General features: G+C 45.4%; 1 protein-coding gene across 1 annotated transcript in view; it reads right to left on the bottom strand.

Annotated features, from left to right (window-relative positions):
• EEA1 (early endosome antigen 1) overlaps positions 1–7,383 on the bottom strand; it is a 107,934-nt gene extending 100,551 nt beyond the window's left edge. The window contains exons 1-2 of the mRNA XM_035901005.1: positions 7,257–7,383; positions 6,187–6,260 (exon numbers count right to left, since the gene is read on the bottom strand). Coding sequence (XP_035756898.1) covers positions 6,187–6,260; positions 7,257–7,383 — 201 coding nt within the window. The remainder of the gene's footprint in view (positions 1–6,186; positions 6,261–7,256) is intronic.
• Between the last annotated feature and the right edge of the window lie 6,287 nt (positions 7,384–13,670).

The following is a 13,670-nucleotide window of genomic DNA, read 5'->3' as shown; positions in this document are numbered from 1 at the left end:
ATTCTATGATTCTATGATTCTATGATTCTATGATTCTATGATTCTATGATTCTATGATTCTATGATTCTATGATTCTATGATTCTATGATTCTATGATTCTATGATTCTATGATTCTATGATTCTATGATTCTATGATTCTATGATTCTATGATTCTATGATTCTATGATTCTATGATTCTATGATTCTATGATTCTATGATTCTATGATTCTATGATTCTATGATTCTATGATTCTGTGATTCTATGATATTCTCCTTCCGGTGACAACTCTTATCAAAAGAAAGCCACAACAAGCACTTCCAAGAGAAGAAAGCCACATAAGAATCCCTCACAGAATCCTAACCTGTACCCAGGCACACAGACACCAGCGTATTTATCCAAAGCAATCTTCCACAGGATCTCACTTCACATCTTGCAGACCACACGGGAGTGGAGGGTCATCCACATGCAGATCCACTGCTTTTGCAGCTGTTTTGATCTACCATCCAAATCTTCCGCTCGCCAGCTCCCTCAAAGTGAAGTTTCAGAGCGACTGAAATACTGAAAATCTCCCTGCCTGCAGACTGCACCCTTTGGAAATGACTGTGTTAGCTGATCTTCTCCCCCTGTAATTGCACCATTTGACATTTGAAGCTGTGTTTTCATTTCTGGGGAATAAGGCACATGCCTCAACTCCCTTCTCGGATGTGTCATCCCACTGCGATTCCTTTCTTCTTTAAGCTACAGTTTGGTATTCTTTTAAGCGAGCATGATTGCAAATAAAGCAGTCCCTTGCTTTCTCCCACTCCCACATCTTCTCCCAGATCATCTGTTGTACTGTGCCATCATAAATATTTGTGTGGCTACATGGTGAACCAGATCAGGGAACTGATCCAGCTGAAAAACAGCCTCTGGGAAAAAAAAATATATAATTTTTCCAGTATAGTTCCCCACAAGGTCATACAAATGCTTGTGCTGCAATTGCAAGGAGGTTTCTGTAAGGACAGGAATGAGTGACTGAGAGAAGGAAGGGGGAACAATCTGCTTTTTTAAGCAGCTCTGCTGGTCTTAATGTGGTGCCATGGTTTGGCATTTGCTTTCACCAGCATTTGTCCCCAGAAAGCACATAGAAAGCCCTGTTTTGGGGAGTAAGCAGGCACAGAGCTACTGAAGGTTCCTCTTGAATGCCCAGGGAAAAGTTCTTTGCACAGTGATGTCTGATTTTTGCCTGCATTCAAGGCCAAGTCCATAATCTCCAAGACAGTGTCCTTGCCCCCAAAGAAGAGCTTTCTCCTGTCAACGACAAGCTCAGGGATCCCTTGGAGTCAACTGCTAGCACTTCAGAGGCAAACAGCCTATTGCTCCTCCTCTCGCTTTCTCCAGATTTGAGGACTGAGGAGACAGAATACCGCCTGGTTACCTGTTCCACAACCGCACATTGCAAACAGGAGGGGAAAGTCTGGACGCATTGCTATTTGATGGTGTTTTACCAAAAAGCTTTTTGAAAACAGCTCGCCTCCCCATTTAACAATTTCTAATAAACTAAGCCTAAAGCTAGACGGAAAGTCCTGACACTAATTCCCTCAATTTCACTTCTTTTTGTCTCATTTTCCTTCTTCACGATAACGTGACAGTTCCACTGCTGGTATTTCTCAGGATATGTGTGATAATCTTTTGTGAGACACTTGAAAATTGCAGTTAAATGCAAACTTGCTGCCGAACAAAGCTGTACAGAATACAGAAATGTCCTTCCCTTGCCTCCTCCACTTCAGTAAAAGAGAATCAAGAATTACTATTTTCTCCCTGCTGGTTTGTGGTGTGAGATAGCGAGGCTATGAAACTAGCTGATCCCACGAGTGGGAGGACTGACTACAAAGAGAACTCTTTTCTTCTGATATTGTTTCCAGCAATGGTACAATTAACTTAAATTGTGGCTATCTTTTCGCCAGTGGGCTTCATGTATTCAGGCTAAGGGTAGTGGCTAAGGGAACATTACAATTTCCTGAAAAAACTGCACACTAGCAGCCTTCCCTTGAATCGCCTGCCATCGCTTACCCTTCGCTAAACCAGGGACACGAAGGCAGTGTGTTACCTATGCTAGGGGACCTCCTTCACGCCCAAGTCTGTGCCGTGGCAAGCTTGGGGTGGGGACAGGGCTCTGACACACACGTCGATGGACATACTGAGCTTGAGGCAGTTTACCCAGTAAAGATCAGGAGAAATTGTGCACAAAGTGACAGGAAGGGACCGATCCTGGTCATCTCTACTATTGGGGTAGTTCTGCTAATTTTGGAGAAAGCTGAGCATGTAACAAACAGGGAAGCATTTTTAGACATTACACTTTTGAACTCCAGGAACCCCAGAGAATGTAAAATCTCCTGCTGGGCAGAGACTGCGTGGGGAAGTCAGAGGCCTGTTTTTAACATAACCTTGAGAAAGCCAGCAAGGAGAGCTAGCTACCCTTGAATTTTCTTCCAACCCCTGGTTCCCCACATTTCATTCTGTCTCTACTTCTGGCTGTAATAGTGAGGCTTTGGGGCTGCAGTGGTCTCAGAACATAACCAAGGTGATATTTGTAAGGACAGGTCCTAGTTTTTATTAAATTAAGTTGTGTCTTTGGGGTGAAAAAACAGACAGATTTTCAGGCACACAAGCTCACCTCCGTGTCACCAAAAAGTCAGTGTGCCTAGAAGTGTGTCTGGGCTTTTTCTAGCTATATCTGTCTAGTTGAAGACATGACACCTCCCTTCAACACCCCTCTCCTTGATTTGATGGCAGCTCTCTCCCCAGTAAAGCCTCCTCTTACCCCATCTCCATTCTGACAGCTCTCCCAATCTCGTCTGGACCCACTGCGGTTTCATACATCCACTTCCACCTTTCTTCTCTTTCCTCTCACCCTGCCCCACCACCTCCTTAAGGCCTCCCTGAGCTGATCCCCTGGATCCCCTACCCTTCCTACGCTGAAGCCCCTTTGACAGACCCCCGTCAGGCAGGAGCAGTTCCACAATATCTTCTGCAAGGCAAAGCCACTGGAGGGATTCCTGTCCAGCCAAAGACGTTTTCTCTACTGGGCACTGCCCACTAACTGTGCAGTGGGGCTGTGCTGCTGACGATATCGCTGCAGCGATCAGGAGTAAAAAACAACCCTCAGAAATAAAGCGCCTTTCAGCTTTGATCATCTCAGCGATAGGGTTGAATCTGCTGCCTGGCATGCAGCTGCAGAGGCAGAGCCAGGGGGATGAAGCGGGGATGGGAATGAAAGGTTGAGGCCGAGAACCACTTAGGGTATCTGTGCCCCACGGAGAACGCCGGTGGGTCGGGAAGGAGCTTTCTCGTCAGTAAGGGAGCAGTCAGCGTACAACAGGTGATATTTTTCCCTGCAGTACATAATAACATGGCATTTTGTGAGCTTTGCCCGCAGCTGCCTGTGCAGAAAATGTGGGAACATTTTGCAATATTTCTAATGGTGGTGTGTCACAGCGTTCTCCAGTTCTGCACGAGTGCTTAAAAGGGACAGGAACAAGTTAGGACCCTGTCCTCGAGGGGAAAAGAAAAGCATGGGAAGGAAAATTCTCAAGCATTTGCCTCGAGAAATCAAGAACTGAAGGTGGCAGCACCCTGCAGGCATGCAGAGCTTAGCAGCACAGCGAAGGGAGACACATGGACGGGATGTTTCTGCAACTGCAGTGAAGACCGAGGAGAGCCCCTGGAAGAAGGGTGCTGGGAGGAGGGGGAAGGATTTCTAGCAGTGCTCTGCAGAACAGTGAATTTCCTCATATTTAATCTTGGCTAAGGGCTGTGGTAAAGAGTAGGAATGCCTTCGATAGACAGGACGAGAGGAGAAAAATAATGCCCCGGCCTTCTGCCTAGCACAAACCTTATGGACATTTGAGCTGCCGCTGAATCAACATGAATCAGCCCGATTATACCACAGAGCGTAACCATGATGTAAACTGAGGTGATGCAGCAGCTGACTCAGAGGCACCTTCCACATCCAGGGTGAGGCACAGAGCTGGGGACAGCAAGCTGTCAGCCAGCCCCAAATAAACTCATAAAGCTTGGGCAACAGGCCCAAGGGATTTTGCCCTCTCTGGTTCAAATAACCAGTACGTATCATGCCAACCTGTAATGTGCAAAGGCTCGCTGACTTCCTTCAAAAGAGCAAGTCCTCCTTCAGGATTGATTTGTCTCACCAGTGAGGTCACTGACAACAAGCAAAGGTGCTGTGACTACAGCCTGGCTCACCACACTCAAAGCAGACAGGGGCTGGTCGTTACGTAGGATCTTAGAATCATAGAATTGTTTAGGTTGGAAAAGACCTTTAAGATCATCAAGTCCAACCGTTAACCTAACCCTGCCATCCCACCACTAAACCATGTCCCTAAGCACCTCACTACCCGTCTTTTAAATACCTCCAGGGATGGGGACTCAACCACTTCCCTGGGCAGCCCGTTCCAATTCTTAATAACTCTTTCTGTGAAGAATTTTTCCTAATGTCCAATCTAAACCTGCCCTGGTGCAGCTTCAAACCATTTTCCCTTGTCCTATTGCTTCTTACCTGTGAGAAAAGACCAACAGCCACCTCGCTACAGCCTCCTGTCAGGCAGCTGTAGAGGGCAATAAGGTCTCCCCTCAGCCTCCTTTTCTCCAGACTAAACAACCCCAGTTCCCTCAGCTGCTCCTCATCAGACTTGTGCTCCAGACCCCTCACCAGCTTTGTGGCTCTCCTCTGGACATGTTCCAGCAACACAATGTCTTTCCTCTAGGGAGGGGCCCAAAACTGAACACAGTATTTGAGGTGCGGCCTCACCAGTGCTGAGTACAGGGGCATGATCACTTCCCTGCTCCTGCTGGCCATGCTATTCCTGGTACAAGCCAGGATCTTCTCTGAGGCTGAAAAGTAGCCAGGAACATGTGTAAAGACTTGTGTCACTAGCAAGAGCTGCTTGACAGGACATAAACAGAAATCTAAGAGACTATGCAATGGACTATTCTGAGCCTTTAAAAAGCAGCTCTGTGCAGGGGTTGCTGCGTGAACCTCACCGTGGACATCCGGCAGCAGAGCCACATGAGGCAGCAAACCATGATACAAAATAATAAAGAACACATCATATTTCAGTGGCATCAGTTTCCCAGTCCAGTCTCTCACACGGTGACATGAACAGCTGTGTTGGCATGGAGAAAAGGGCCATCTGGCTTGAGATCTCAGCTGGGATCAGGTCTGCCACTGGGGAATTCTCCTTGAGACTACATCCCTGAGCTGCCCAAGAAGACTTGGCCCTCCGCTATACTTCTCTGAAGTACAGTTTCTCTGAAATATCCCTCACGTGCTGCAGATAATAATTTGCTGTCAGCTTGTAAGGAACGCAACTTACGTGCCTCTCCCCGTGTAATACCCAGTGCTTGCGGGCATGCAAGAAATGCAGGCAGAGCCATAACAAGAAGGTTTGGGAGCATCCATCTCCCAGACCATCTTACTGTGGTGCTTCTTCATGCCTTTCTCACTCCTGCTAGCTGCCACCAGGGACCTGCAGGCCCGTGTCTGGGTAGCAGCAGCTACTGGTATGCCTTTACACATCACCCTGGCTGTACAATCCCCAGGTTGTGACACCTTCCTTGAAGCCCCCACGTGGCTGATGCCCGCCTTGGCCTGGGTCTGGCCATGGCTCTGCATGAAGGGTAGATGAGGTGCTCAGAGATGTGGTTTAGTGATGAAATAGCAGGGTTAGGTACACGGTTGGACTTGAGGATCTTAAAGGTCTTTTCCAACCTAAATGATTCTATGATTCTATGTCAGTATGCTTCCGTACTTCCTCACCACAAGCTCCTCTCTTCAGTGCAGATCAGATCCAGACAGAGCTAAACATGTTCCTGTTAGCAATAGGATGAGGCTCTCGGATCCCCGTTAAACCTGGACACAAGTGAGGCCTGTAGTAAGCCAGGCGTGAGAACCATCTCACTAAAACTTTTGGTGCCTTTAACATAAACATGCAAAACTGAGCTAGTTGTCCAGACAATATTTTACTGTAGTGGAGAAGCACTTCTGGAGTACAACTCATCTGAATTAATTTATATATGTACCTTAGAATGGGATGACCCATGTATTACAAAGTGTTTATTCCTCACCATTGAATCCATCAATGAGTCCCATTCTAGATATCAAACAAGTGGAGCTCTATTTGCTTGCACCATTTCTTACAAATACCCACTTGGATACATTTATATCAGCTTGGAACTGATTTATTCCAGTTTCATTTGCATAGTCGGAGTTCATTTTCACTAAAACACAGAAAAACTTTAGAATTGGGTCTCCCACCTAAACTTTCATGTATACTAAAAATATTTTTTTTTTAATTGAAATTGTGCAGGCTGCTGAAAAAGTGAGCTACATCACTCTGAGGGCTGGACACAGTGCTTCTCTTTGGCCTTGGGTCTCTTTGTGCACTATGCTGTGGCCTTTTTGAATATTGCCTCCCTGGAAAGCAGCAGGGGCTGATGGAGCTGGAATACCAGGGGGGACACCTCGGATGGGTGGGAACTGTGGACTTCAGCACTTTCTTCATATCTGCATTACTGCAGCTGGAGTGGGGGCTACCTTGTCTTTTGCTCCCTCTGCATTTTGCGCATGAGGCCAGGCACCTGGAAAGGAACATCGCGCTCAACACCAGCATCACAGCAGGGAAGAAGGAAACAGAGGTATATATTCAACACAGCTGTGCAATCTACTACCAGCACACTGTGGACCTGATCTTGAGGAGATGATAGATGGCTTTCAGGGATAGTCCTGCACCACAGAAGGCGCTGCCTGCCTTGTCACTGGCTATGGAAGATCAGGCTCAGTAGCATCGATACCACAGGGAGTTTGACAGTGGTGCAGGTATGGGTTGTCTAGTGTTTCTACATAGACGTCATCCTTGCAGTTTTCACATCATTTACAATTAAGCTGCAACAAATCAAAACACAACAGTCTTTATGCATGCCACATTTGCAATTCTTATTTAGGACAAAGCAGAAAAGAATAAAGAAAAGTTGCAACAGTGTTCTTACTAAATAAAAATTGGGTGGATGTGATCTGGCTTTTACTATGTTGAGCATGCCCGATGGTCAGAGGGCCTCCATCTCTGTTGGGTAGCATTGATCTTAGCTTTGTATTCGTGCTCTTGAAGAAATGCATGCAACAGCATAACAGAGTCAAAGGCTGCCTGAAACAGGTTTTAAGTTTGAGCCACAGGAACCACAGAATAATTGAGGTTGGAAGGAACCTCTGGAGCTCACCTAGCCCAATCTCCTCCTCGGAGCAGGTCCATCGCCCGGTCACTTGATCAGGTTTGCCCTTGATCTCAGAGCACTTTCCTGGGACTGAGACTTTGGCACCCATGATGCTTTTGCCAGCTGAAGCCATCCCTACTTCACCTCCAGTCCTGGTTCTGTCAGTGCCCTCCCAGCACAAACATTTATGTAGTCTCCTAAGGAAGTGATTCAGCTGAAATATAATATGTACTGCCAATATAATAATAATAATTTTTGTAGCTGGAACGGTTCCCCAGTCCAACTTATTCTACAGTCCTACTCACAACTGTGCAGGCATGGCGTAGGGAGAGCCAGACAAGGACAAGCAGCCAAGAGGAGGAAGGGAAAGGAGGAGGAAAGGGCAAGGAAAATGCTTGCCTGAGCCAGAGCTGCAGATTAATGAATTCTGTGCCAAGCCCAACCCTCAGAGAAGCGAAATTCAACTCCCGTTCAAGCCCCTTCACAACTACAGTTTCCTCTTCTGTACAAGGGGGGTGGGGGTGGGGGCTGACTTCAGAAAGTTTGTAGATGAAAGATGAAAGGCATGATAGTTATTGCTTATTGACTATTTTCACACGCACTGAACTTACTGGGAAAACTCTACCAAATGTATAGGAAACAGATGAATCCGTACATCTGTTAGAAAGGAGAAGCAAGCATAAAGTTGGCCTGAAGAGAAGTATAAAAGAAATTAAATTTTCCAACTGAAATACCCAGACTGGCTGAGCTACAGAACCTGGGGTGTCTCCACCCAGAATCTTTTGGAAAGGCACTTTCTTCAGAATTGGATCAAGCCTGAACAAAGCTGGAATGAACACACCTTGGCTCCAGCTTTCCCATTTTCACAGTATTTCCGTATTTGTCAAAAGGGTTCAAAATGTTATTCCAAATAACTGACAAGGAGAGCAACCACTGATCAAAATAATCTGAGTAAATTCCAGAGTAGCACTAGATTGCTACTGATGTGCTGAAAATTCAGCCAATTGATCCTCATTAGTCCTACTGCCAACGTACAAAAAGGACCTGATTCATCCCATCTAGCAGTAGGTATTTAATGCAGACATCTGTGTCAGAAGCCAGATCACACTAGTCCTCCTCTGTAGTCCATGAAGAGTAACAAGCATCCCTGAAGATAATTCACCCCGACATCTAACTTGCCATTTCTGTATAAGCCTGTCAGAGGTCAAGACTGCCCTGCATTCACCACTCAAACCCTCATGCTCGTCACCGACCAGTGAGAGCCTGGACGCACTGCCCTGTCACTTCTGAGTCCAATCTCAGTCTCTCATCTCTACTGGCCAGAGTTCAAAATGCAATTTGAAAGCCAAATACAGATTGAACTAAAATTTGAGTTGCCAGAGACCATGCTTACTAAAATCAACCCAATACTGAAGCTTGAGCTTATTTTTAAAACTACATGATTGACACTGATCTGCCCAGATTTAGGGATTATACTCCTAACCAGGGTATCATATTGCCATATCAGTTCAGCAGAAGCTGAGGTCTCTAACTAGTCCTGACTCTCACTGTTACCCTGACTTTACCATTAAATATATCCCTATAAAGACTTCCAGTCCTGCCACATATGGAAGTAGGAATAAGCTCCTGGCTCCTAACTGTCAAAATTCCTAATTCATTTCAGCACATGTACCACAGAAGCAGTGCAGAAAAGCTGCCTTAACAGCAAGGAGCGGCTTTAACTAGAACCCTGCACCTAACCTTTAGGCTCTGCCTACAGCTGTGTCACCGATTGCAGGTTTAAACTGAAGGGTGACTAGGAGAGCCACAGCCCACAGATCACCAAGATCTAGATAGATAATAGACACTATACCCATCTTGTATACAGACTGACATAAACCAAACTCTCTACTGACAGTATTTCTCACAGTTAATATCAAGAGCAGAGTTGTGCTCCTTTTTAAATAGAATACGGTATTTAAAATTAATATGTTCCCTTCCTAAAGTACTAAGAGTAACTTAATTTTCTCGGATTGATTCTATGGACAAGACCTGTATATTTAAGAAAAGGGAAAATGTCCTAATTCTACTTCCCTGCTAAATCCCATCCCGCAAATTCCTGCCTTATTCAGGAAGCCAAACTCACCCTGCTAATTATAAATTCTTCTCTCCCAGTTAGGTAATGGAAATAATAACAAATGACTTAAGTAACTAATTGCAGCTAAATGGCGCAGCTTGTATTGTGGATACCAAGTATTCCATACTGCAAACAGACTCACGAAATATGAAAGAGGAAAGAGCAGTCTGCCTGCACGAACCCCGCAAGCGGAAGAGGTTACGTTCACTGAGCGAAATGCAGCTGATGATAAAAAAAATTATTTGGGACTAATATCAAATGCAATCAATATGTCATCATTCAGAAGCTTTCAGCTCCGGTGTGTTACCTTATTTTCAAGATGCTGTATGAGCTGTTTTCTGCCTTTGTACCACGCTACTGAAAGGTTTTACATGTGGGTAGTTAAAGAGATCTCAGCAAGACCTGCGAGTAGAATATTTCTGTCTGACTTACTCTAAATGCATGCAGAGTGAAAGACCGGACTGAAAGCCGATCACACTGCTTTTACATGTGTCCCGGAGCATCATGTGCAGTCTGCACAGTGACTTTTAAGTGTCATGTGATTATTATGTAGAAACAAGCTAATCTTCGGGGCACGTTACCTTGAGGCTTTCAAAAGGCATAATATATTTTCACGTTACCAATCCTGACTGCAAAGAAAAATGTAATAAAAACTCCAACTAGAAGCACTCCTGGATATGAATATGCTGATCATGGTTTTACACTTTGAAATCCAAGTGCTAGCACATTTAGCTTAGAAATTAGAAGATTCCGGCAGCTAACTAGTCAGGCTACAGCAGGGTAGCAAAGAAAGGAAAGCAACTTCCATTTAACTCCCTAGCTAGCAGATTATTTACAATAGTTCATGGATAAAAGGAGAGAAGGATACCAAACCTCTGCCTTTGCAGTGCAGTATTAAAATACCCCTGTATGCTCATAAGCAGAAGTACAGTTACCATATAAGAGCAGGAATAAAGATTAGATGCACCTTCTGGTAAAGAGGAATGCCCAGCAGTTCAGATGCTCACCTCCGGTTTGCAACACCTGACTTCAATTCCTTGCCGTGCCTCAGCTAATCTGCGTGGTACCAGGAGACCCACTGACTGCCTCTGTGCTTCCTCCTGTAAAATGGTAATAGCAGACCAGCATTAATCCATGGGCATAGCATAAGGAAGCCTGGTGAGAGAGAGAGGTGCTGAGATGCCATGGACATAGCCAGATGTGTAGAGGAGGAGATTTAACAGCTGCTTGCCTTAGGATGCAATGGTCCTGCTCCTCAACTTTCCTTCTTCCTCTTCCTTGCCTGTAGCCCCATTCCCAACCACAGGAATACTTCTGATGCTCTTTCTGGACAATGAAGCCAACTCAACTTGCTAAGCAGCAAAAAGCTATACTTTGTGTTGAGGTTATTTTAGTGCTGCCAAGGTGAGTCAGGTCACTGTATAGTTAGATGACCCTAGAGACAGCACAGAGGACAGCCAGAACTACGCAGCCTGAAGAGGGAGGAACAGAGCAGGGGAGAGCAGCGGGATCTCCCCTCTTCAGCATCAGTAATTTGCCAGACCGGGAGCTACAGCGTGGAACTGCTCTTGACCGATGGGCACCTTAGGCAGCAGTGCACGGGTGCAGAGAACAGCAGAAGCCGTTTATGGCAAGGAGTGGTGACCAAGGCCTGATCCAGCACAGTCACCAGAGCTCCAAGAGACTCCAAGAGATTGACAAAGAGGTCACAAATAATATAACAGAGCTGGAGCTTGAAATTACTTTTTTAAAAAGGAGACTGAATCTGGAGCTGACCAAAAATATAGGCAGGGAAGTTTACTGCCAGCTAAGAAGAATACACTCGCTCTCTCCCTGAACATAGAAGTTATTAAGTCTTGGTTTTGACTGACTGCACAGTGCTACCCCGCCAGAATTGATACTGTTCTTCAGTTTGCTTGCAAATAAAACCATTTTCCTAATCTATTTTGCTTTCATAGCATGCTTCAAGGACAGCCTGTGCATTTGAATAAGGGGGTACCAGGTGGCCACCTTCAGCAAGACAAAGCTTTGGGTCTGTGCAGCGTAACATAGTAAAGACCTTATTTGTTGACTGGATGCCCTTGCATCGAGTGGGGCCCAACAGGATATCCTGGGGCACATTAAGAATTGTTGTTAGCTTCGGACTAGGGTTCCACCAAATGATAACCACAGCGTTGCAATAAATGTGTCGTGATTGTGCGATTTGGTGTGCTTGTCTGCCTTCCAGAACGGCAGAGCAACAGCACATATTGCTCTTATCTCTCACTGTTGTGAAAGCTAAGGCTGCCACCATTTGATGCAGAGAGGCTTTCTAAATCTGAAGCATATCGTGCACCTTGCTGTGGGGGACCGAGATTATATTCCCAATCACCGCTGACTCTGTCCATGAGAGCGCAGTGATATGCATCTGCAACACATTCACTGTCCCCCTCAGTCTTGGGATCAGACCTGGGTAAATATAGTTAAAAGCATGCCCACTTCTCCAGAAAACAGCAAGGACATACATGAGCCTGTTGGCATCACCCCTGCCCACTGTCGACTTGCCAGCCTGAGTGACTAAGCCTTCATCTAAAGCAGGATCCCCTGGGAAGCGCTGCCAGCATGCATACGGAGCACAGCCCATGCTCGTAACTCTGGCTCTGCGGCCAGGTGGCCTAATTGCTCTGCTACCAGGCCCCTATGGGCTGACATAAATTACATTATTAATGGCTGGCTATAGCTGTTGGAACCTGTGAACCAGGTTTATTAAACAGATAAATGCACCACCTTGAAGAAGAATGTATACTTTACCTTTCACGGTACCTTCCCTGCAGTATTTATCCCCAGCTGTGGTGGTGAATTACATTGCATGAAGGCGGCAATCAGATCATAAAACCTGTGAATATTCCTACCCAGTGAGATTAACAGAGGAAGGGAATTGCAACTGCTTACATCGGCAGTACACATTTTTCCAGATGCCCGGAAAAAATGGTGATTACATTTTGTTTTCTCCTTTTAAAAAGATAAATAAGAATATCATCTGTCAAGCTCCAAGAGTAGATCAACCAGCCTTCATTCCCAGGAGAATTCCAAAATTTCAGTATTCAAAGGGCAGAGAACACACCTAGCAACATGTGCTGCAAAGCTCCCAGTACTCTAGAAGTGCAATAAATAAATGATCATAACAAAAAAGCTGTCTTGTATGGAAATAACAGTTCACCTTGATGTTTAAATTTAGTAAGCACTTCTTCCCACTGCACATTGGTTTCAATTTGCTGTGGTAAGGCCAAATTATGAAGGGTTGCTCTGATGATCGTAACATAATGTTGCAAGGAATGGAACGTGAAAACTAGGTATGGATAATTTAGGAGAATGAAAGAAATAAAAATATACTCCTGGGAAATGAAACCAACAGAAAGTAAGTGTCTCCATGACAGAAGACTTGAGGCAGTTTAAAAATTTATATAGAAAGGATAACTGGCATCACCCAATTTTAGGCACCTCCCAAGCAAGCAATGCCCACGATATCCAGCAGAGAGGGAGAGGTTCCCTCGCTGGCTGACTGGGACTCTCTTAACTCGGGTGTTTTCAGCTGCCTTGCCCAGGGGTCTCGCTCTCCGCTACCTGCAGAGGAAGCCGACGTAGCCCAGCTGGCGGACGTGGTGGCTGGGGCCACGGGGCCCAGCCACTGGGCTGGCTAAGACATCGCGAACACCTACCTTAAGCATCTAATGCTGGGGAAATAGGCCTTCCCCTCCCCTACCTGACACTGCATTAATCTGACAGTCTTTATATTATTCACACGCTATCTCTCAAATGAAAGGTTTTGAAATTAACCCAGCTGGTTTTTTTGGGGGGGGGTGAGGGTGGGGGTGGTGTTGTTTGTTTTCTGAAGATCAACTTAACTTACAAATACCCAGTGCAGAAAACAGCCAGGTAATACGAGCGGCAGGGTGAAATAAGTCTTTAAAGGGTAGTTACATTTTCCCCTGACATAACAGCCTACAGGATCTTCAGCTTTTACTGCCTCCCATCAAGCAGCTTAAGAAACTTCAGACGCTTGCCAGAGACAGGAAGACAAAATGTGATCTCATTTTTTTTTAAGAGCTAATTAATTTCTAGAAATGTGCTTAACTCATCATTTTTTTTCAGAAAGCTTTAGTTTGGTTATACAACTTCTTACAGAAATTCCATTCTCTGCTCCCTTCCAAAGCTTTGGTTTGGTTGTGTTACCTAGCACACCAAAAAGCCCTGCTGGAGATAGGACAAACTGGTTGTATTCTATTGAAGCTGGCTGGGCTGGAGTGTCCTGGGCTTTGTGCTCC

This window comes from Egretta garzetta, unplaced genomic scaffold (genome assembly GCF_000687185.1).
Source record: "Egretta garzetta isolate BGI_Z169 unplaced genomic scaffold, ASM68718v1 scaffold38, whole genome shotgun sequence".
NCBI lineage: Eukaryota > Metazoa > Chordata > Aves > Pelecaniformes > Ardeidae > Egretta > Egretta garzetta.
This window is presented reverse-complemented; position numbering and strand designations above follow the sequence as displayed.